Source organism: Petromyzon marinus, chromosome 14 (assembly GCF_048934315.1).
Source record: "Petromyzon marinus isolate PM22_M1 ecotype Great Lakes invasive population chromosome 14, UKy_Petmar_22M1.pri1.0, whole genome shotgun sequence".
Lineage (NCBI taxonomy): Eukaryota > Metazoa > Chordata > Hyperoartia > Petromyzontiformes > Petromyzontidae > Petromyzon > Petromyzon marinus.
This window is the reverse complement of record NC_133680.1, coordinates 9,044,635-9,070,102: the sequence shown is the minus strand read 5'-3', so window position 1 is coordinate 9,070,102 and position 25,468 is coordinate 9,044,635. Positions and strand designations below refer to the sequence as shown.

The 25,468-nt window shown below is 44.7% G+C and overlaps 1 protein-coding gene across 9 annotated transcripts in view; it reads right to left on the bottom strand.

Moving 5' to 3' along the window:
• Positions 1 to 14,300, bottom strand: part of LOC116942338 (complement factor H-like) — a 39,201-nt gene extending 24,901 nt beyond the window's left edge. For 4 of the 9 annotated variants that reach the window (XM_076067072.1, XM_076067073.1, XM_076067075.1 and 1 more), the window contains exons 1-5: positions 13,738 to 13,858; positions 2,754 to 2,833; positions 1,507 to 1,689; positions 849 to 939; positions 137 to 219 (exon numbers count right to left, since the gene is read on the bottom strand). In XM_076067072.1, the coding sequence (XP_075923187.1) occupies positions 137 to 219; positions 849 to 939; positions 1,507 to 1,689; positions 2,754 to 2,833; positions 13,738 to 13,760 (460 nt within the window). In that variant the 5' untranslated portion in view covers positions 13,761 to 13,858. Of the gene's footprint in view, positions 1 to 136; positions 220 to 848; positions 940 to 1,506; positions 1,690 to 2,753; positions 2,834 to 13,737; positions 13,859 to 14,120 lie in introns of those variants that run through there. The other 5 variants (XM_076067069.1, XM_076067074.1, XM_076067076.1 and 2 more) reach the window with 3 other exon arrangements.
• Positions 14,301 to 25,468: the final 11,168 nt, after the last annotated feature.

Sequence of the window (25,468 nt, the reverse complement as noted above, 5' to 3'; positions counted from 1 at the left end):
CATTATACAAGACTTCTCCTTAAAGTGTTTTTTTTACAACCAAGTAAAATTACACTTTGGATTAAACTGTAATAACAGCCATCTTAAGTACAAATGCACGGGTGAACAATAAACAGCTGTAAATGGTGTCACATACACTGGCAATCTGGTGGATCCACTGGATTCCAAGTCCCATCAGCCATGCATGTTAGTTGGTATGTTTTTCCTGTGAGCGCATACCTGCAGAACAACAAAACAGGAAACCATGCTCCAGGCCTCAAATGATATGCATCCTGTTCACAAATTTTTATGCCTCAGAACTATTTTCTTTTGACATTTTCCCAAACTTATCACAATTCCTCTATTAGTATGTATCATGTAATGGAATGAAGTATCCATTCAGATCTCTCACAGAGAAATGTAACCCTCCATGTTAGAAAAAGGTTCATGGAAATGCATATTAGAAAAGGTAAAATCCCTTCAATTGTCCCCTGGTCGACACAGTTGGGGGCGATGGTGTACTTTTCCATTCGCTCTGCTACTGAGAGTGAGACTAGTCACTACAGTAAAATTTTATATTTTTTTATTCTGGGAGCCGAATTCTACCCAAATTAAGTATGGAAGCATATTTAGTTATGGTTTTCCGTAAAGCTATTGGTGATCAGTCTGTGACTAACAACTAACTCACTACACGTAGAGTAGCCAGTTTAATCACAGCCGGCTGCCTGGATTCGAACCCAGAATCTAAGGTACCAGTTTAACGGGCTACTTTTTAGAACAATTGTTTTAAATTAAAAAAACATAAAAATGGGATAGTCAATAAGATAACCAAGGCAAAGCAAATGTGATGCAAAAAGTATAATACTTACCCAGTATCACACGTATACGTAATCGTATCTCCAAAAGAGATTCCGCCAGTGTAAGAGCCTTGGTCAATAGGTTTTGGAGAACATGTCTTACCTGCAATTATAAAAGAACTCGCATTAAGCAAGAAAAATACACATGCTTCATAGCAATCCCCATACATCGATGTGGTTGTGTTGTGAAGTTCAAAGCATACCATTTATACCAAAATGATTATGGGGTAATGCAAACTTCACAAGCTATAAAATAAACAAATTATACCGTTTTTGGAACAAAATATTTACTAGTTTTAAGTCCGGCTTTACTTCCAATTTGGTAATGCATCCTTTTAATCAACATTCCAAAAAGGAATTATTCAGTATGCAACAAATAAGCACTAACATGCTATGCTTTCATACGTGCTCATCAGCATATACAACCAATCCATGCCACTGTTCCATGCCACTCCCATGACTCCTGCTGCTTTTGTATAATCAGTATTAATCTGTAGCTCATCCAAAACGTCTAACCATTCTGTTTTGGGGATTAAGCTCCACGTAGCTTATGCTCGTCGATGCTGGGCCTTATTAATTCATCCATGGTTGCACTGAAATCCTCCTGGTGTGGTAAAGTAGACCAGCAAGGAGTAGCCCGCGATGTCAAGGTAAAATGAACAATACTTACGCTCGCACCAGTAGTTTAGCTCTCCCCAAGTCCCATTGGCCACGCACTGCAGACGTAATGAAGAGTTTTTTGTTGCAGCGTAACCAGAATTGCACTGGTACCGCACCATATCATTCACAGGAAAAAATGTATTCGTCGAATCGGGTCGTCCATTGTTTACTCTTGGTGGTGGTCCACATCCAGCTGATGAAACAAACACACTATTAAATGTATGCATCTACATCACAATTAATCAATTAATTTAAAACAGCAACTGGCAATACTTTGACCACTCAGCAGTTTCATAGCTGGGAATCAGTGCAACTTACAAGGGCGCACATTCTGAAACGTGATTATATTATCAGCATGAGACACTTAGTGTAGTGCCATGAGACAAATTCATAATGAGTCATGTTCACATTGCAGGTGGTCTCTGCATAGCACCAATGTGGTATTTATTTGATCAAAACTGAAGTGATGGATGGGCAGTAAACTCACAAATGAGATGATCATGAATTAAATTCTTAACCAAGCACTCTGCCACACCACTATCTAACCAGATTACTACAAATAGATCTGAATGTACTCACCAGGATCATACATATATGCACACTTACACTGAACTTACACAAAGCCACCACCCATAATAAATACATAACTGACCCAAAGTCTACACATTCCTTCAGGAGACTCTCAGATGAATGTCGAAACCAGTTTATTACCTGAAATTCACTCTCATTAAAATATAGTCTTGTTTTCCACACTAAACACGTAGCAATTATCGGCACCGTATTCACATAAAATCGAACTTCTCAAGGAACGCTCTTCAGTGTTGAAACATTATTGGGGTTTTTTTAGTTGAGCGGGGGCTCATTGGGACGGAGCACTGTACAACAAACGTAGTGATGACCTGAATAGGATTCCTGGCCACAGCTACTATCAATGGCGAGTGATATCTTTACTAGTCCCGGGCAATCCCCTTCACCAACCCACACCGACGGTAATAGCGAAGTATGGTCAAATAATTTCCATGACCAACATGGCATGACCATCTCACCGTGGATTAAAAAAAGGGGCTGTAAATTATTATAAATTGTAAAAATTGCAACAATTTTAGTTATTACCAATCAGGCCACACCCTAGTGCAGGAAACAAATAGAGAACTCAACTTTGTTCGTACATCAATTGGCCAAGATGTTTCATGCTGTCCTATTTTATATATGCACAAAATACAATTGAATGACTAAAACGGTAACAAAACCTCTTACCTTGTGCAGTGACATGAAGAGCTCCAAGAAGAACGCAAAATAGCATGGGGAAAAGCATCTTTTGAAGATGAAGAGTCATTCTAAAAATAAAATTAGAAAGGTCTCTCGTTAGTTTAAATACAAAATGTAAACAAATTATACACCTGCCCATTTTGTCCTTAAACACAAGACCACTGAATACAGATTTTTTTTATTTGCATCTCTGTGTTCTCTCTTGTTCCGCTGGTTAACAAGTACAGTAAAACTTCTCATAGGCAAAATTCAGTCAGCTGGTTTCAACCTTCTGGAGTCTCAGGTTGAAACCTGTGATGAGATCCAAAATGTCAAAACTGGTCCAATTTGCTTTCTTAAATGATGCGCAATATTATTGATCTGGTAAGCCAATAATGCAGCAATGAGCAACCTAGACTAGCTTGTGGGCTACATGAACAGCCACATGGGCCACAAACTTGAAAATCGTGCTAGTGTACGCACATAAGCCTAAATATACTAGGCCACAATGAGGAACTTCATGGACCGCATGTGGTCTTGCAGGTTGCCCACCATTTGCAACAAGGTCATGGACCAGAATATATTTGCTATGTACATGTGCAGATTTAGAAAAAGGAGATGTGCTTAAATTTTGATTTGAAGCTTTCGTGACTGCAGGAATACATATTCTTGGTTCTTTTGGCAAAGTCACCTAGAAGGGAAACAATAGTATTTTCTTGTTTAATATTTTTGTTATTTTATTGTTTCCCTTCTATGTGACTTTGCCGAAAGAACCAAGAATATGAGATGTGCTTAGTTTGCTTTTATATATAACTAAAGTACCCGGCGTTGCCCGGGCGAAAAAACCAGACACACAGATATGGCCTCACACACACAGAAATGGACTTTAGATATACACACATGGAGTTACACACACAAATCGACGTACACACATACAGCGACTCACACACACATGGACTTACACACAAACATGGACCCACGCACACACATCGACTTACACACACACACATATGGACCCACACACAGACATCGACTTTAGATAGACACACATGGAGTTACACACACATGGACTCACACACATTGACGTACGCACACACATCAACTTACACGCACACATGGACCCATATACACAGACTTACACACATACATCGACCCACACACACATCGACTTGCACACACACACAGAAACTCACACACATATATATCAACTATAGATATACACACACATGGAGTTACACACACATATGGACGTACACACATACAGCGACTCGGACACACACATCGACGTACACACACAGACACATCGACTTGCACACACACACACATGGACGTCCACGTACACATACACACACATGTACATCGACTCACACACACATCGACTTAAACACATGCACGTCGACTCATACGCACACATGGACTTAAGACACATTATTATTTTCAAATTGACAAACTAAATTTGTAAATATTAGTTGTCTACACACACACCCCACGCACGCACACACATCGACTCGCACACACACACACACACGGACATACCCTATTATTATATTTTGGTACTGGCAAAGGAGGTCTAATGATGTAGATACTTACCCCGAGCTCTCATTACTTTCATAGTGCATTGTCTTTGAGCTGAACGCCTTTTGGCATCCTCTGGTCTAGCACCAATTGGGTCAAGGGCTCAAAAGAAAGCCATCTGGTGTGGACCAATCAGTTTCAAGCACAATGCATATGTTATCATAGTATGTTTTTTGCATTTTGACCACAAGTATTTTGGTAAATGCACACATGAATCCTTGTAAAAGGTTTCAGTTTTGTTGCCAGAAAAGAAGGGAAAACCCTATTATTACATCGCACTATTGTCCAGAGATTTCCATCCACATGCCATCGGCAGTGAGTCAGAGGCAGGAAACCGTACTAAAATCCACACAATGATGCCAAGCTATGATAGGCTTTTCATGGGCAAGCAGCCAAGCATGTACTCAAGCTGTGTTAAACCAGGCAAACATGGGGTCGATAGACTCACCAAGCAATGCAAATTCATGTGCATGAGTGCATAGCGGATTAGTGGAAATGGACGCCTCTCATTATGAAAGCGGACGGCTTGCTCAGGTGACTCATGTCCACAGCTCTGCACCCAGCTAACGCCTACTTGAGAGTTGATGTTTCAATCCAGACCACCTCATGAGAACAGCATCCTGTTGTATCTCAGCTCAGTCACCAAAAACTCCACAAGCAAAGCAAACAGTAATTTGAAATACTAAACTCTGAGGGCGATATTTGTACATAACAAATATATATCAGCTGACAAAGAAACTACATACTGCGAGCAGTGGCACATTGGCAGGCTGGGGCGAGGCTGCTATACCGCCCCCCACTACCGCCTGCTCTACAGTAGCAGTAACGAAAAACTTTACAGTAGCATCTACCGCCTTTACAGTGGCATCTACCGCCTTTACAGTGGCATCTACCGCCTTTACAGTGGCATCTACCGCCTTTACAGTGACATCTACCGCCTTTACAGTGGCATCTACCGCCTTTACAGTGACATCTACCGCCTTTACAGTGGCATCTACCGCCGTTACAGTGGCATCTACCGCCTTTACAGTGGCATCTACCGCCTTTAGTGACAACTACCGCCTTTACAGTGGCATCTACCGCCTTTACAGTGGCATCTACCGCCTTTACAGTGGCATCTACCGCCTTTACAGTGGCATCTACCGCCTTTACAGTGGCATCTACCGCCTTTACAGTGGCATCTACCGCCTTTACAGTGACATCTACCGACTTTACAGTAGCATCTACCGCCTTTACAGTGGCATCTACCGCCTTTACAGTGGCATCTACCGCCTTTACAGTGGCATCTACCGCCTTTACAGTGACATCTACCGCCTTTACAGTGACATCTACCACCTTTACAGTGGCATCTACCGCCTTTACAGTGACATCTACCGCCTTTACAGTGACATCTACCGCCTTTACAGTGACATCTACCGCCTTTACAGTGACATCTACCGCCTTTACAGTGACATCTACCGACTTTACAGTGGCATCTACCGCCTTTACAGTGGCATCTACCGCCTTTACAGTGGCATCTACCGCCTTTACAGTGGCATCTACCGCCTTTACAGTGACATCTACCGCCTTTACAGTGACATCTACCGCCTTTACAGTGGCATCTACCGCCTTTACAGTGACATCTACCGCCTTTACAGTGACATCTACCGCCTTTACAGTGACATCTACCGCCTTTACAGTGACATCTACCGCCTTTACAGTGACATCTACCGCCTTTACAGTGACATCTACCGCCTTTACAGTGACATCTACCGACTTTACAGTAGCATCTACCGCCTTTACAGTGGCATCTACCGCCTTTACAGTGGCATCTACCGCCTTTACAGTGGCATCTACCGCCTTTACAGTGACATCTACCGCCTTTACAGTGACATCTACCGCCTTTACAGTGGCATCTACCGCCTTTACAGTGACATCTACCGCCTTTACAGTGACATCTACCGCCTTTACAGTGGCATCTACCGCCTTTACAGTGACATCTACCGCCTTTACAGTGGCATCTACCGCCTTTACAGTGACATCTACCGCCTTTACAGTGACATCTACCGCCTTTACAGTGACATCTACCGCCTTTACAGTGACTTCTACCGCCTTTACAGTGGCATCTACCGCCTTTACAGTAGCATCTACCGCCTTTACAGTGACATCTACCGCCTTTACAGTAGCATCTACCGCCTTTACAGTGCCATCTACCGCCTTTACGGTGACATCTACCGCCTTTACGGTGACATCTACCGCCTTTACGGTGGCATCTACCGCCTTTAGTGGCATCTACCGCCTTTACAGTGGCATCTACCGACTTTACAGTGACATCTACCGACTTTACAGTTGCATCTACCGCCTTTACAGTAGCATCTACCGCCTTTACAGTGACATTTACCGCCTTTACAGTGACATCTACCGCCTTTACAGTGACATCTACCGCCTTTACAGTGACATCTACCGCCTTTACAGTGACATCTACCGCCTTTACAGTGACATCTACCGCCTTTACAGTGACATCTACCGCCTTTACAGTAGCATCTACCACCTTTACAGTGGCATCTACCGCCTTTACAGTGACATCTACCGCCTTTACAGTGACATCTACCGCCTTTACAGTGACATCTACCGCCTTTACAGTAGCATCTACCGCCTTTACAGTAGCATCTACCGCCTTTACAGTGACATCTACCGCCTTTACAGTGACATCTACCGCCTTTACAGTGACATCTACCGCCTTTACAGTGACATCTACCGCCTTTACAGTGACATCTACCGCCTTTACAGTGACATCTACCGCCTTTACAGTGACATCTACCGCCTTTACAGTGACATCTACCGCCTTTACAGTGACATCTACCGCCTTTACAGTGACATCTACCGCCTTTACAGTAGCATCTACCACCTTTACAGTGACATCTACCGCCTTTACAGTGACATCTACCGCCTTTACAGTGACATCTACCGCCTTTACAGTGACATCTACCGCCTTTACAGTGACATCTACCGCCTTTACAGTGACATCTACCGCCTTTACAGTGGCATCTACCGCCTTTACAGTGGCATCTACCGCCTTTACAGTGACATCTACCGCCTTTACAGTGACATCTACCGCCTTTACAGTGACATCTACCGCCTTTACAGTGGCATCTACCGCCTTTACAGTGACATCTACCGCCTTTACAGTGACATCGACCGCCTTTACAGTGACATCGACCGCCTTTACAGTGACATCTACCGCCTTTACAGTGACATCTACCGCCTTTACGGTGACATCTACCGCCTTTACGGTGGCATCTACCGCCTTTACAGTGGCATCTACCGCCTTTACAGTGGCATCTACCGCCTTTACAGTGGCATCTACCGACTTTACAGTGACATCTACCGACTTTACAGTAGCATCTACCGCCTTTACAGTAGCATCTACCGCCTTTACAGTGACATCTACCGCCTTTACAGTGACATCTACCGCCTTTACAGTGACATCTACCGCCTTTACAGTGGCATCTACCGCCTTTACAGTGGCATCTACCGCCTTTACAGTGGCATCTACCGCCTTTACAGTGACATCTACCGCCTTTACAGTGACATCTACCGCCTTTACAGTGGCATCTACCGCCTTTACAGTGACATCTACCGCCTTTACAGTGACATCTACCGCCTTTACAGTGACATCTACCGCCTTTACAGTGACATCTACCGCCTTTACAGTGACATCTACCGCCTTTACAGTGGCATCTACCGCCTTTACAGTAGCATCTACCGCCTTTACAGTGACATCTACCGCCTTTACAGTAGCATCTACCGCCTTTACAGTGCCATCTACCGCCTTTACAGTGACATTTACCGCCTTTACAGTGGCATCTACCGCCTTTACAGTGACATCTACCGCCTTTACAGTGGCATCTACCGCCTTTACAGTAGCATCTACCGCCTTTACAGTAGCATCTACCGCCTTTACAGTAGCATCTACCCCCTTTACAGTGGCATCTACCGCCTTTACAGTGACATCTACCGACTCTACAGTGACATCTACCGCCTTTACAGTGACATCTACCGCCTTTACAGTAGCATCTACTGCCTTTACAGTAGCATCTACTGCCTTTACAGTGACATTTACCGACTCTACAGTAGTTTCTACCGACTCTATAGTTGTATCTACCGACTCTATAATAGTATCTAGGCTCCTCTTCTTGGTTCTTTCGGTAAAGTCACGTAGAAAGGAAATAAAATAATAAAAATAATAACATAAGAGTCTCACGACGTTTCGGCCACAACACAAGTAGCCTTCTTCAGGTGAATAAACAGGACTGTCCAGAAGACAGCGCTTGAGTGAACACTGCCAAGCAAGGACCGCGTCTTTTTAAGCTGTGTGGGCGGAATTAACATATGAATTAGCATGTTACCCAGCACCGCCACCGGATCGAAGGAGGGTGGTGACCGAGCACACAGAAAAGGAAATAAGGGAACAGCCAAGGTGCGCTGCTCTGTCCTGTGTTGCGTTATAACTATGCTATAAACTGGACTACTATACAATACAATATATAACTTCCAATCTAAACTACATGGTATAATATCATATCCATAGCCAAAATTCCACCTTTGAATTATACAATGCGTTACTATACACTACACTATACTTTAGACTATAAAATATTAGGCTTGTAACAGTAGTACACTATGTCTCATTCTATCAACCCTATATATCACACTGCTGTATATTCACTATACAATTACGATACTATATATTGCCTTATGAATTATGTTAAACATTACAATGTTATATTATTTATTATTATACATGCTATAAACCATACCATTGACCGTCGTGTGAATGGTATTAAGAGGCAGTGCCAGCAAATGGACTGCGGTCTGAAGGTCACCATAAAATACAATCAATTAAGAACCGAAATGGTTTATAACATCTTTCCAGTGGTTACCAAGCCAGAATCCATCTTCTCGGTTGAAATTGTCTCTGTGTTTGTATATCTGGATGGCCTCATGAACGAATCTCTCATGGTAGCCGGATGGCTTGCAGAGAACCTCCGTCTTGGAGAAGTCAATGTCATGTGAGCCCACTGAATGATAACAGTGATCTGCCATGGCTGAGGAGTTCGTCCTACCGTGTTTCAAGTCTGCTTCATGTTCACGGATGCGGTCCGAGACATGTAGTTTGGTTTCTCCAATGTAACTGCTACCACAGAGGCAACTTAGTTTGTAAACGCCCGGGTACTGTATGTCTAAAACGACATCTTTTACAGACGGAACCAGATCACGGATTTTATGTACCGTGTTGAATCGTAATTGGATCTTGTGTTTATTCAGGATTTTGGAGATCTTTTTTGTGACCCCCGCAATGTAGGGTAAGGTGATGGTTTTGAATGGCTCCTCAAGAGGATCCTTCTTCATGACTGGAGTGATGGCTTTGCGGATTGTGTAGTCAGAGTAACCATTAGCCTTGAGAGCTTGGTGTACGTGCTTGAGTTCACTGGCAATGTGTTCCTGGTCGGAAATGCATTGGGCTCTATGGTATAGAGTGTTGATGAGGGAGTTCTTCTGGGATGGATGGTGGTGGGAATCTGATTTTAAGTAAGCATCCGTATGGGTAGCTTTCCTGTAGACAGAGTGGCTCATTGAACCATCAGGTCTCCTTTTAATTAAGACATTCAAAAAGGGTAGTTTGCCATTTTTTTCAACCTCCATGGTAAATCTGATGGCTGGGTGTGTGGAATTGATGTGGTCGAGGAATTGGTCTAGAGCAGGCCGGCCATGTGGCCAGATGACAAAAGTGTCATCCACGTACCTCTTCCATAAGGTCTGGTGTAGAGTGGCAGTCTGGATTGCGTCAGTTTCAAATTTTTCCATGAACACGTTGGCTACAACCGGAGATAGGTTGGAGCCCATTGGGGTGCCCTCAGTTTATTTGTAGAAAGTTCCATTCCAGGTGAAGTATGTGTTGGTTAAGCAGTGTCTCACCAGGGGGGGTACATCAGTATGCAGTCCTTGATGAACCAATTCTTCAATGATTGCGATGGTACTCTTTGGTTCTATTGGGTAAAGTCACGTAGGTGAAAATAAAATAACAAAAAATCACGACGTTTCGGCCACAACACGTCGTGATTTTTTGTTATTTTATTTTCACCTACGTGACTTTACCAAATAGAACCAAAGAGTATGGATCTTAGCAGTCACGAAAGCTTTAAATCTAGAATTGATTGCGATGGTGTCACCGGAACTTCGGTGAATAAGGAAACCACATCAAAACTGACAAGCAGGTCGTCTGGGAACTATGTTAAGGTAGTAGTTATAACAGTTAACTACTAACTTAACATAGTGCCGTGATGAGGCCTAGTCCCGTGCAGAGCCCCCGGCCTCGCCTAATTTCCCAGCCAGCCGAGGTGGCACCTTGGCAGGCTGGGCTGCTACACCGCCCCCCCCACCACCCGCTCTACCATAGCAGTAACTACAAACTCTACAGTATTATCTACCGACCCTACAGTACTAAGTGCACACATTGAGGTGGAGGGGGAGAAGAGGACATCACACTGTGAAGAATTTACCTCAGCGTCGTGTGTATGTTTTACGCAAATTAAAATCTCCCTCTCTCCCCACTGATCACGTATGTGCGTTACTAGGAGGCAACCACCGGTCAGCATTTCGCGCATGCGCAGATGCGTGCAGATGCGTGCTTTGGCGTGCCCTCAGCGTAGTAATATAATAATTAATAACACTAAATTGTTAGTTTAACTACTTTAAAGTTGACGGATGTGAAATACGAATAGCGCTGGCTCACCACGGGGCTTATCGCGTGGTATCTGGATACTTTTTTGAAAAGTAAACCCCACGGTTTGCGAGTTAAATCTGTCGCAAGTTGCATCCATACAAAGACGGACAGACCAAAAATGCCTTTTATAGGTTAAATTGCCGTAATTTTGATAACTGAAGTAATCGTGGTTATATCATAATGCAGTCTCACCAAGGTGAGCCATTTAAGCAGACACTGCACTCGTTTACAATGACCCTCTTAGTTTTTTTTCTCAGTTATCATTGAATGATGCAAACAAATCACACCGTCTATGTTGGGCAATTGTATCCGGAAAGTGTTGACTCAATAAGTGTGATGAGCTAGTTTGGAGAGCTGTAAAGGCTTTAAATTACAAACCCGAGTTCTCGCATTTCTCCCTATTAAGGTATTGTAGTGGGATCACCCTGTATAAGTGAGCATACAGACGCATCTGCATGCTGGACTTGTTTATTGTAAAACATGACAGGTTGTCTCTGTCACTGGCTTTAGTTTCAGTTCAACTTCAGTTCGGATTATTTGATGAACATTCCTTTGCTACCACTCTGCTGTCAGTAGTAACCAAGTACTTAACTGTTGTAACTACTCTTAAAGCAATAGTAAATTATTTATTAATAGTAATTATACAAGGCATTAATAAGGCCAATCAAATAGGCAGTGCATTCCTTCACCAACCCACACCGATCAGTGTGGTGACATGGTCACGTTTCCAAACAATGCAAGTGCATACTCTGGTTTTATTCGGTAAAGTCACGTAGATAAAATAAAACAAAATAAAATAAAACAATTAAATCACGACGTTTCGGAGGCAACACAAGCTTCCGTCTTCAAGTGGCATAGTCAACGCAGAATATCTGTGTCAGGAGCACAGTTCAGAGACGACCGGGATTATATACAAATTAAGGGGGGGGAGGAGTCAGTAAGGGGGCGTGGGTAGGTGGGAGGGCTGGGTTAAGCAGCCTTTTGATAGACTGCTGCGGACAACAACCACTTCGCATTGCACGAGAGTGGGTAAAACCCACCTTTTGTTATGCTGAGTGGGGGGTCGGGGGGAGGATTTTGAAAGAGGCGGCAATCGACTGTTCAATTATAAGGTAGCTAAAGTTTGATATACAACCTCTGAAAAAAGGAAATGGCTGTACAAAAAATTGAAAGGCAGCTAACGTTTGACTTGATTTATAACATCTTTCCAGTGATTGCTCAATTTGAAACCATCCTCTCGGTTGAAGTTGTGTCTGTGTTTGTAAATCTGGATGGCCTCGTGGACAAATCTCTAATAACCGGTAGGTTTGCAAAAGGTGGGTTTTACCCACTCTCGTGCAGTGCGAAGTGGTTGTTGCCCACAGCAGCCTATCAAAAGGCTGCTTAACCCAGCCCTCCTACCCACCCACGCCCCCTTACCGACTCCTCCCCCCCCCTTAACCTGTATATAATCCCGGTCGTCTCTGAACTGTGCTCCTGACACAGATATTCTGCGCTATTCCACCTGAAGATGGAAGCTTGTGTTGCCTCCGAAACGTCGTGATTTAATTGTTTTCTTTTATTTTCTTTTATATTATCTACGCGACTTCGCCGAATAAAACCAAAGAGTATGAATCCTTGCAGTCACGAGAGCTTCAAATCTAGAAATGCGAGTGCAGCCGAAACCAAACACGGTGCCGAACTAAAGCCAGAATTAAGAAAAACAAATTGGGACATAAGTTGGTCTCGATGAGTTGTAAAAGGAGAACCCCGCAGACGTATACAAAATCATTACAGCCAAGTGAATGCATGTTTGACTGACACCGGAGTGGATTTCTTAGTCTCTACAAATGACATCTGTAGCGACATAAATTATGTCACTAGTGTGTTGAGACAGTACCAGGTGATGACGGGTACTGTAGATGGGGTGACTCTCTATGACACCAGCGTGAGCAAGGCACAACATGCCTCACTAGAGGGCAGGGTCGGGGTGTCACCCAGGTCGAGGCAGGCCGCGACACCCCGGGTGAACCGGGCAGGGCACGTGACCGGACGAAGGGGGGCTAGGGGACCCCCATTTCATCCCTTGAAACTTCATATATTGTGTACATCCACCACGGATATTGAGCGTTGGCAGCACTTCGCAACTCCGATAAGCACGGTTGGCTACGTACGGTGCGAAAGAAGTTCATCATACATACGTATTGGGCCATATATTACAAAATCACACACCACGCTTATCACAATAATGGCATCATACTGCACACGATAATTAGTCCACCGTTAAAGCAAAAAAAAAGTACAAATCATGATACTATACAATACTGCAGCCGTTGCTCTCCATCCACACGAAGGCGCGTCAGTGTGGGTAGCAGAGAGAACATCTATAGTCGTTTGTGTACACTCCCCCGCGCGTTTAATCCACACTGCGAGCAACGTGAGACTTGGTGAAGTAAACCACGCGACCCGCACAAGGTGGGGAGGCCCTCATCTAGCAGTGGATTGACAAACGGACTGCACATTGTACACCAGCAGCAGCAGCAACAGCAGCCATGGGCTATTAACTGCTGGATGAAATCATCATTAGACCTCCTGGATTAAAGTCTCTCCCGATGCCCCCCCGGGCCGCAGCCACCCCCTCTGAATCCCGGGATGTAACAACCCACCAAATACCTGTAGGCACGAAGCGATTCCATCGCTCCATCTCCTCGAGTGTACACACACTGCTCGGATGCGATCGTATTAGAATGATCTGCTGCGAACGAATTCAAACCACTGAATTTGGGTCAAATTTGGGAAGGAAAAAAAATAATTGGACAGATGTTCAAAGCAGACGTGCCGGGGATGTCAAATATCGCAGCATTTTATTGGTACTTTCTTGAAAAAATATTTGGTAAATACACGCGTGTCAACATCGTAATGTCAACACAACATCATAACAGGTACTAAAACGCTGACAACTTGCGACCTTAGCTGCGGCACCATTAGGCCTCAACCCACCACAACCCCTGGCGTCTCGCATCTCGCGTCCGCCACCCCCTCCTCGCATCGCTCACCTCACGGTTGTCGCCGATGTGGACGCGTTTGTAGGCCGCTTCGTCGCCCTATCGCGACCGATGCCGACGGATGGACCCGCGCGCGTTTTGTAGGGGCGAGCCAACGCCCCTCAAGCGGCGTCGTTCGCGCTTGCGACAGCCCGGAAAGTGACGTCACTCCGCGGCGAGTGGGGCCTGTCCGCACTAGCATTTACAACGGCGACAGCGATCAGATGTGATAGTCCGCATTAACGACGGCGAGCGCGCGATCGGAAATGGTAGTCCGCATGAACAGCGAGCGCGTCGGGCGGGGTGACTCCAGGTCACGACAACAACGGAAGTGGTCGCCACCCAATGGCGATAAATGGGTTAGCAAGAGAGCCAATCAGCGCGCGTCTCGGGGAGCACGTGACACTTTGACGGGGGGGGGCGGGCATCAGAATTATAATACTGTATTTATTTATACTGCAGCAAACCTTTCAACCCTTTACCAGTGCGCTATCTTATTACAGATCAATTCAGACCTTATTGGTCATCCCGTGCCCCTTATGAATCTCAACGTTCATCCTACAAAGTGCCATCACAAGGGAGAAACGCAAAACAAATAGCAAACCTGTCAACCCCTTATCAGTGCCTGCCTTACTGCAGACCAATTCAGACCTTATTGGTCATCCCGTGCCTCTTACAAATTTCAACGTTCATCTTACAAAGTCCCAATCACAAGGGAGAAACACAAACAAATAGCAAACCTGTCAACCCCTTATCAGTGCCCTACCTTATTACAGACCAATTCAGACATTATTGGTCATCCCGTGCCCCTTATAAATCTCAAAGTTCCTACAAAGTCCTATCACAAGGGAGAAACACAAGCAAATGGACAAATGTTTTTGTTGCCCGTATTGAAACGGCTGTACATCGTATGGACCTGAAAACTCAATTTCCCTGTACAAGAATACGGGGTAAACCGTATGGGTTGACAGCTGTGCTGCAGATAGAATCCGATGAGCTGTTAAGATATTTTTCTTCTCATGTCCAGTTGGAGGCATGGGGGTAAGAACGTTAAAACAACAAACAGAACAACACCATGATAGTAGTGCAAAGTGCAAGAAAGGTAAACAAATCACCCAAACACATAAATAAAACACTAAACCATCACCATCCTACCAGGCAAAGCCCACTGAGGTGTTAGCTTTTTTCAGAAGCGACCTGGCCACAAATGATAGCTCAACAAAGTGACCCATCATCATTTGGACATTTATAGCACCAAAATAATCTCAGCCATTTCAATACATGTTTCCAAATGTGGAGGGAAAACCAGAGGACCCATTTTGCGGGAAAGCAGTTTACGCATTCTGAAATCTAAAGAATCTGAATCGTTATTTATCATGCTCTCTTGTGACAGATGCCTAGTAGGCGCCAAAACGTTACAACAACAAAAAAACAATACGGAAAAAACACGATAGGAGTGCAAAGTATAGGAAAGGTAAACAAATCACTTAAACATACAAATAAACTAGTTGTCGTTGTGCAGATTATACGAAACAACGCAGTTTCAATAATAATGAGGCACAATTATTATATTTTGGGTCTGATCGTGATATGTGACTAATCGGCAGTTTGGTTTTCTTGAATTAAAATCAATTATCATTTATGAATCATAAAACTGTATTGGTCGAGGAAAGCCGATGGATTAGATATGTAAATACAGTGCAGCGGACTAGCGGTCACAGAGGGTAATGACAGGGAATTAGCAAAGGAAGAGACTAGGGGCCACAGGGGGTAATGACATGTTAAGGGTGCAGATAGGGGAACGATCTAGGGTCTACGAGAAGGATCGAAAATAGGGGCTGTGGTCAAGTGATAGAAGGGACAGGTGTGGATCAGGGACCGAGAGCCATCGAGAAGGTTCTAGAGAAGGGGCGTGGCCACGGGTCAGGGGATGGCCATGCTGGGGATTAAAGGGGTCGAGAGGAGAAGCTCGGGGCTGCTGTTAGAGTCGGGGTCTTCGCCTGTCAAGTTTACGTGTCTTCAATAAAGATCATCACAAGAACAGTGTCTCCTGGAGTTGTTACAGATAATTAGGCTACATTCTCTCTATATATCTGTCTCTCCACATAAAAAAGAAAGGTATTTATTACACAACCCTTCGGCCCCATGTGCCCTTCTGAGAGTGAAACACATTTCTGCGGAGGGAGCTGGTAGGAACGTTGGGTTGCTCGGTCAATGGCCAGGGTCAACGGCGGCGTGGTGTATTCCGCAAATATGCCCGACTGTGAGGGCGGGCACAAGCCGGCGTGAGTAGGTTAAATGGTGAGTTTTATAAGGGCACCACGGGGTGACCAGCCCCTCCCCACCCAGCCCCACCCCTCCTATCCCCCCACCCAACCCCATCCTCCCCACCCTCCCCACCCTCCCTTCCCCACCCAGCCCCTCCCTCCCCACCCAGCTCCTCCCCACCCTCCCCTCTCCACCCAGCCCCACCCCTCCCATTTTTGGATGCACAACGGACGGACGGACACAATCATCCCCTGTGGGCTGGTGTAACCAGGAGGTTCTTACCAGTAAAATCTCATCAGCCGCGATTCAGTACAAGCAAACTCTGGACCGGTTTCGACATCCAGTGTCTCATTAGCAATCAGGCTCGCTTGAATCAATGCTGGTGGGCTGCCAGATGTAATAGCCAAGGTCCCTCTCCGAAAGATTATGGGTCCTAGATCGATAGAAGTGTATATTATACATAACACAGCAATTCTAAGTTATATGAAGGTGACGTCTGCTTTATTTTATTTCAAAATCAGCTGTGTGGCTTTCACTCAGTGACTGTACATGTGTGATAAACGACTTCCACGACGATCTTGACTGGCGTCTTTTATTGATAGAATTCTTGCACAGCTCACTCCCGCTAACCCCCGTACGTTTCCCTTCTCTCTACGGCCGACGACGAGCCATTCCCTCTGTTCCGCCGTTGAGGTCCGCCTCTCTCCCACTCCCCGATCCCGCCGCTGACTGGCGGCGTGCCGCCACGTGGTCAATGGCGAGGAGAGGCTTGTGCAGTGACGTGGTCAGGACTCGAGGCTTCACACACCGACCCCCGAGTCCTCCCCTGCCCCTGCTTATACCCCTCTCGGCGGAGCTAAGCTTCGCCTCTAGCCACGCCCCCTCGTGAAGCCTTCCCGATGGTTCCCGCACGTTCCCCTTTGACTCCGCCCATGAACTTTGGCCCAAAAATATCCCCGCTTGGGATTGGATAGCCGCGACCCGGTGGTGGCCGTGCGGTGACCTCTTTCCGCCCATTAGATGGCGCTCTCTCATTACACATGGGTGGATAAAGATGGATTTTTATTAATAATATCGCGGCGGATATGTGGTGCGTGTGTGCGTGTGAAATGTGACTTTTTATTTCATTTTCATGTTAAAACCCCGGGCAGGTGTGCGTTTTATTAAATATGGCAAAGGTGCAACCCTGCAATTGCGCGGTCACACCACAGCTGGTGGAAGGGCTTCCACAAGAGTGCGTTCGAGTGGTGAACTCCTCTGGAGGGTGTTTTGGCCTACTCTTCCACACTGGCCAGACCTGCCCATCGACTGTGGTCCATGTCGTGTATTGTACACTGATGGGTGAGCAGAGGGATATAGGGGCCGTCCGTAAATGACGTCACGCACCTATGGGGGGGGGGGTCAGACATTTGTGACGATGTGTGACGAAGAGGGGGGGGGTTGAGAAATGTGACGTCACATCATAATGCGCAACATTAAATAAATATAGACAACACGTTCTACTTTATTAAATAGACTTTTTAATAAATGTTTTATCCTACAACATCAGAGTGCAGCGCCACATTAAATACGCACTACAATGACAATAGTTTAAAAATCGATTTTAAGCATGTTTTATTTGTGGGGGGGGGGCAGAGCTTTGTGACGTCATATTTGAGGGGGGGTCTGACTTTTTGTGACGCCGTGTGACGAGGGGGGAGGGTCAAAAATCGTCCAAAATCGCGTGACGTCATTTATGGACAGCCCCATAAGAAAAACGTGGGCATTCTTTGAACTGCCACGCCGAGACACCAAACAGGCAACCTCAAGATAGCAAGTCCATCACACTCTGGCTGTGGTATCATTGTGAGCGTTGGTCCAATAATTTCAACATGCCAACAACGTTGGCCCATCGTTGCATTTCTAGATTTCTAGATTGGCCTCATCGTTGCATGTTTACTGGGTTACACGTGCTTTAATGATTGTATACAGTATTGCTATTATAGGAAACACTCCGGTAGCTACAAGCCACAGTCGGTTTGAGGTGCACACACCCCCACCGGTCAGTGCTGCCATTTATGTTGAACTTCTTTCGCACCATGTGTAGCCAACCATGCTAATCGGAGGTGCCATGAGCTACGAATACCGTCCACTGTTTTCACCTTCGCCCTAACTTGCGACTTTTGCCTCATCGGCATAGTCAGCCAAATCGCCAGGGATGGGCCAGCCAACAATTATTTTCGTTTGGTCAAGTGAATGATGGTAGATGTATTAGAATACTTTCAAGGGATGCAGTACTTAATTGAAATTTGTCTCCATATGTATGTGTACCTCTTCTATTAACGTGATTGAACGCAAAATAATCTGGATTCATAACGTGATTAAACATGTGCACTGTATTTCCGTATGCTCTCATACTAACGTTTGCATTTGTACTGTATAGCACAGTAAATGCCTTGGCAGCTCAAAGGCGCCTAACATTAACATTCCATCTGAAACAAAAGTGGTTTCTTGAATGTGTGTTCCCACTGGATGCTGTAATTCTGAGATGGGTAATGGTTGATGTTTCCCCCACGAATGTTGACCGTCAAGAAAAGTTGGCTTGGCAAGACACACGGCTACAAGGGATGTAATGGTCTGTGGTTGAGAATGACGGAGCTGCAGCCATGGAGTGGAATGTGGACAAAAATACATCCAATGCGGAGATGGAATTATTAATTTGGCTCGTGTGCAGGGGCTCGGTGGATTATTGCATCGCAGAATTGTGAGATCGTGTTAGCTTGGCGAGGCCTACATCCAAAAGTGGCTTGACCATGGGCTAATTATTGTGTGTAGGGCAAGTTTAACTGCACGTCGCGTTTTATTGTCTCAATGTAAATCATACACAGGGCACTGCCAGAGGGCTGCACCACGCCATGCAAATCGTGGGGCTGTTTTAGCCATACTTCACAATACCGGTCAATACTGCATGGCTTGGTGAAGGCGGGTATCTAGACTGCAGAATGGGTTTTTTCTGCAATGCCCTCTGGCTGCCACACCACATTCTCGTGCATCCAGGCATGGTGGTCACCAATCATTAACTCTCACGGAATATATTGAGTGTACAGTATAGGTAATGTAATCAAATTGTACCAGTTGGCCTGTGGTCGCATCTACCATTTGGGCTACCTACTGCACTTAATAGTACAGTGTTTTATTATTTGCTTTCACTTCCTTGAGTTTTATATATTTTATTATTTTATTGTTTCCCTTCAACGTGACTTTACCGAAAGAGCTAAGAATATAAGCAAGGATTATCATGGTTGAAGCACTTTTCTATCGACTTTACATAATGTGGTTCTCCCCTACCACCCCTCATCTTTAATGCCCCAGCCCTTTCTACTTCGGCCTCTGGATAGGAACTTAGGCTAATTTTTCACCTTTTGTTGGCCATGAGACGTGGCAACTCTGGGCTCAAGCAAGTTGATTTGGGTGGGAGACAGCTTTAGTGGGGAGTGGTGCGTATCGTGTGCTATGTGTTGGCCTTCGTAGGTGCTACTTGCTAACAGCACTTGCCCCAACACTTTTAAAAAAATGTTTTCTATATAGTATATATAAACACAGGGTAAACAGAGGCGCCAGCTATGGGTCCCATGGCCCAGCGCCATGTGAGCAAGGTGCTGAGGGATGGCTGCTGTGTTGTTGGCCTGACTGGCTGTGCTTCACATGTTTTTCAGGTTTGTTGAATGCTCGTCTCTCATCTTTTTTGTTGTATTTACCTCCATGATTTGTTCTTGATACCTGATGAGGATCGCTTGTGTTGTGATCGAAACGTCGTGATTGTTTTGTTTTAATATAATTTTATTGTATTTCTACATACGTGACTTTACCGAAAAAAAGCCCAATGAGTACAATGATGTTTGTCAATCATGCCTAAGGCGCCATCTGCTGCACAATATTATTATGTACTAGGAGGAACTTTCGTGGTAAAAGGATGGTGAATACAGAAATGCAGACTGATTTCATAAACGGATTTCGTACGAAAATATTTGTCACATATCTGCCAAAAATGCATTACACTTACTCACGATTGTATCTAAATTGCAATACATTATATCGATACAAGTTTACACCAGAACAAAACAATCTACCCAATTGTTGTGCAGTAAACACTGGGAAAGAGCCACACGAACAAGACTCCTCTCCAGGAGGATGATACAAAACTTCAAAAACCACACCGAGGCTGCACGACCTACCAACTGCGACTGAGCTGAATGAACGCACGACCTTTCTTTCTGTTTGTCGGAACAGGACTAAACGTGTTACTTGTTTACTTTAAAAATGGGACCTTTTTGCCAGTATCAAAGTATTGTATGAAAAAATAAGTATTTACCCTTTCTGGCAATAAAACAGGTGTTAAGATTTTGATTTAAAGCTTTCGTGACTGCAGGGATTCATATTATTGGTTCTTTCGGTAAAGTCACGTAGAAGGGAACCAATAAAATAATAAAAATATAAAACAATAAAATTATCGCGACGTTTCGACTGCAAACACAAGCAATCATCATCAGGTGTGAAAACCACAAAAAATTATTGTTGTGGCTCTTTCCCAGTGTTTACTGCAAAAAATTGGGTAGATTGTTTTGTTCTGGTGTATACTTGTATCGATATAATGTATTGCAATTTAGATACAATCGTGAGTAAGTGTAATGCATTTTTGGCACATATGTGACAAATATTTTCGTACGAAATCAGTTTATGAAATCAGTCTGCATTTCTGTATTCGCCATCTTTTTACCACGAAAGTTCCTCCTAGTACATAATAATATTGTGCAGCAGATGGCGCCTTAGGCATGATTGACAAATATCCTTGTGGTTACCGGCAGCCATCCCTCAGCACCTTGCTCACATGGGGCTGGGCCATGGAACCCATAGCTGGCGCCTCTGTTTACCCTGTGTTTATATATACTATATAGGAAATATATTTTTTAAGTGTTGGGGCAAGTGCTGTTAGCAAGTAGCACCTACGAAGGCCAACACATGGCACACGATATGCACCACTCCCCACTAAAGCTGTCTCCCACCCAAATCAACTTGCTTGAGCCCAGAGTTGCCACGTCTCATGGCCAACAAAAGGTGAAAAATTAGCCCAAGTTCCTATGGTGATTGCTTGTGTTGCAGTCGAAACGTCGTGAGAATTTTATTGTTTTAGATTTTTTATTATTTTATTGTATCCCTTCTACGTGACTTTACCGAAAGAACCAAGAATATAGGTGTTAAGATGTTCAAACACCAAATAGAAACATTTTGCAAGGAATCAAGTACTGCAACATTTTTCACGGACGGGGGGGGGGGGTCATCATTGGGTCTTTCCCCCTTTTCTAAGAAGCTCTCCAGCAACGTTTGTTTTTTACTCATTTTGGCTGGGGTTATCTAATTTATGTCTGCGTGACTTTACCGAAAGAACCAAAGAGTAATTCCTGCAGTCACGAAAGCTTCGAATCTCGTTTGAAGCAGAATCTTTTCTTGAGAATGGAGGAGGAATCCAGAATGCAGAATATTTATTTATTAGCCTTTTGCCCGTCCAAGGACGGGTTTTTTGCAGTAAATCTGAAACTTGCAAGCGAAAAGCAGAGGGCGACGTGACATTCATTGCATTAATGCGTGTGCAGTTTGTAAGGGCGCGGTGACACAGACCTATTTCATGTAAAAGTTATAATCCCTTGTTCATCATGACGTCCTTTTTACTTTGATGTCTTAATAGAGTTACGGAGATCACGTGACGTGAGGGTTCTGCCTTTGTAGTGAGGGTTGTGAGTTGACTCCGAGGAGGGGGGAGGAGGCGCCTCGGCCCCCCCCGTGTGGAGTGACGTCAGCCTCTAATTATTATGAATGGCAGGGGGTGTCCATTTGGAGTGACGTCACCTGCTCATGATTATTAATGAGGGGGGCTGTTCAATGTGGAGTGACGTCACCTGCTCATGATTATTCATGAGGGGGGCTGTCCGATGTGGAGTGATGTCACTTGCGCATAATTATTAGTGGCGGGGGGGGGGGGGAGTACTCCATATTGAGTGACGTCACCCCCTCATGATTATTAATGAGGGGTGGGGGGGTGTTCATTTGGAGGACGTCACCTGCTCATTAATATTAATGAGAGGCGCTGGTCGATGTGGAGTGAGGTCACGAGCGTTAAGGACAGACATTCCCGGGTAATTATAGTAGGCATTCTGGAGGAGGAATCCGATGAGCTATAAAGCTCTTTTTTCACAGATGTCCGGTCGGGGCTGGTACGAACGTTACAACAACAAACTTCAAAAACCACGTGATAGGAGTGCAAAACACACAAAAAGTTCAACAAATCACCCAAACACATACAGATAAAACGAAACAATCCCCATCCTTAGCAGGCAACGCCCACTGAGGTTTTAACTTATTTTTCAGAAGCGACCTGGCCACAAATGATAGCTCAACAAAGTGGCCCATCATCATTTGGACATTTATAGCAGTACAATCATCTACATAGTCTCTGAAGCCCTTTTGCACAGATGTCCAGTATGGGCGGATCAGTATCAGCACCTCAACGTGACATTTTAGTCCAACTGGTCTATGTGCCTCGTAAGCCGGTTTCAACTTGCTGGGTCTCATCAGCAGTCATCAGGCCTGCTAAACCGCTACCGGTTTACCAGATGTTATTGGGTAAGAGCATTCCCTTAAAACTACCGCGCTCTGTCGGTGTGAAACAATAATGACATTTTGAAATTGGCCAAACCCTCATAGTACTGGACTCTGCGGATAACCCTGTCTTTTAGAGACTCTGTAAGATTTTCCCGACATAAAATGACTTCGTATCATCAAACCCAAACCAGTCCTTAACTATAACACCCGCTGACTCAGAATCCTGCATATAAGCGTGGCGTGCTGCTTGTATTATTGTTTGTTGTAACTTTCTGATCCGCCCTTACTGGTCATCTGTGAGAAAGAGCTTTATAGCTCATCAGATTTCTCCGGTATATATACAGATTCTGAGATAGGCTGCTGCTGCTGCTCTTCCTACTTCTGCCCACAACTTACTGTGGACCACCACCACCACACGTGCCATGCCATTGCAGGCCGCCTTTGTCTCCCCAGTTTTACGGCCCCGCAACAACCTTGCTCAATCACACTTGGCTCTCGAGATCAGTGTAATTTAGTCAAAGGCACTTCAGTATACAGTACTGTATTGAGACGAAAAACAAGTTTTGAGAAATCATGCATATGCATGATTTACGTAACGCTTCCCAACATGTGCCTGTCTTATGAAATAGATTTAATAATTCATCAGCTGTATGGCAGCCGATGAGTAAAGCTGTGAAAACGTATTTTTGTGTAATTAAAATAGTCTGCTTTGCCTATGGTGTGTGTCTGAAAATGTTTATCAACACTTTGACGTGTTTGTCCGGCGTTAAATAAGGTAAACTAAACGTTAGATTACATGTTCTTTCATTCTGGATAATCTTTACGAGAGCTGTAGCGCCAAGGGCTAATACAATGACGCTTTCAACCAACGTTAGGAAGCTTCAGTACCACGTGCAGCATATGAGTGAGTATACCACGTGTGTCTGTGTCGTGTTTTTGTATTGCTTGTTATCGTAACGTTCAGGCCCGCCCCAAAAAAGAGCTTCATAGCTCATCGGAATCATCCAGTATAAACATCCGGATTCTTCTGACCACGTGCATGCTTTACCGAACTTCGTTCCTGTGCCTGCCAACCCCCCTTTCCAGAACCACCTACCCCCTCTGCCCTCACTCACATCGCCTGCGCAGATCCCGCATCATCCAGACCGACCATCGTGGACGTGGAGATTGAGGGAGCAGGAAAATAAAATAATTATATTTTTTATTGTGTTTTATTTTTATTATTTTATTTCCATTCTACGTGACTTTACCGAAAGAACCAAGAAGAACAACCAATGATCTTTACATCTCTCACTCCATCACTCAACTCCACCATGAATGGATCACCTCCACATTGCACACACTCATACCCAGATAACCTGCAGTGTGTTAAATTTCGATGTTAAGCTACATTGCAAATTGGCATGTGGAAAACTAGTCTTAGAATAGAGGGCCCTGCATTAAGATGCTTGGCAAATACCATTTAATCAGGATTGTTTTTGGGTTTGTGTGGAAGGAAACTCACCGCTTCGTGCCATTCGTGACATTCAACACTGACATCTCCTGGCCACCCTCAAGTCTACAATGTTGAGCAAGCGTTGGTGGTGACGTATCTAATTATTAATCAGGTTCTATCGTGTTTAGCTTCTGAGATATGATTTTACATTTTTTTAGTGTGAATTGGTCTAACAGCAGCACTGTCTCGTGCTGTATAAGGCCTGGGGTGGGGCGGTGGCACACTGGTTAGCGCACTGTCCGATGAAGCTTGCGACCTGAGATTGATTCCTGGTCAAGGCTAACCAGGAGTGAGCTATATCCGAAACAGTCCTGGGCCCCTACTTAACCAATCCGCACTGACAAGCGTGCTGAAATATGGTCAGATAACCCCCTATAACCAATGCAGCATGGGGGAGGCCACCATCCGGAAATTGATTGACAGAGGGTTATGTTAATTATTGTATTGTTAAAAAAGCATCAAGTTCAAGATATTTCAACTTCAAGTAATTATTCAGAAGGCCTACTGAAGTTCAGTGACGCTACCTTCCAGGGCATATCCGTGTGAGGCTCTGGTGAAGTTACTTCACCTTTTGGACCCCAAAGTAAGGGGCCGTCTATAAATGACGTCACGCACCTGGGGGGGGGGGGGTCAGACATTTGTGACGATGTGTGACGGGGGGGGGGTTGAGAAAATGTGATGTCACATCAAAATGCGCAAATTTAAATATAGACAACACGTTCTACTTAATTGAATAGACTTTTTAAAATAAATGTTTACTCCTACAACATCAGAGTGCAGCGCCACATTAAATACGCACTGCAATGACAATAGTTTAAAGCGATTTGAAGCATGTTCTATTTGGGGGGGGGGGCAGAGCTTTGTGACGTCATATTTGAGGGGGGGGGTCTGACTTATTTTTGTGACGCCGTGTGACGGGGGTGGGGGGGGTAAAAAATCGTCCAAAGTCGCGTGACGTCAT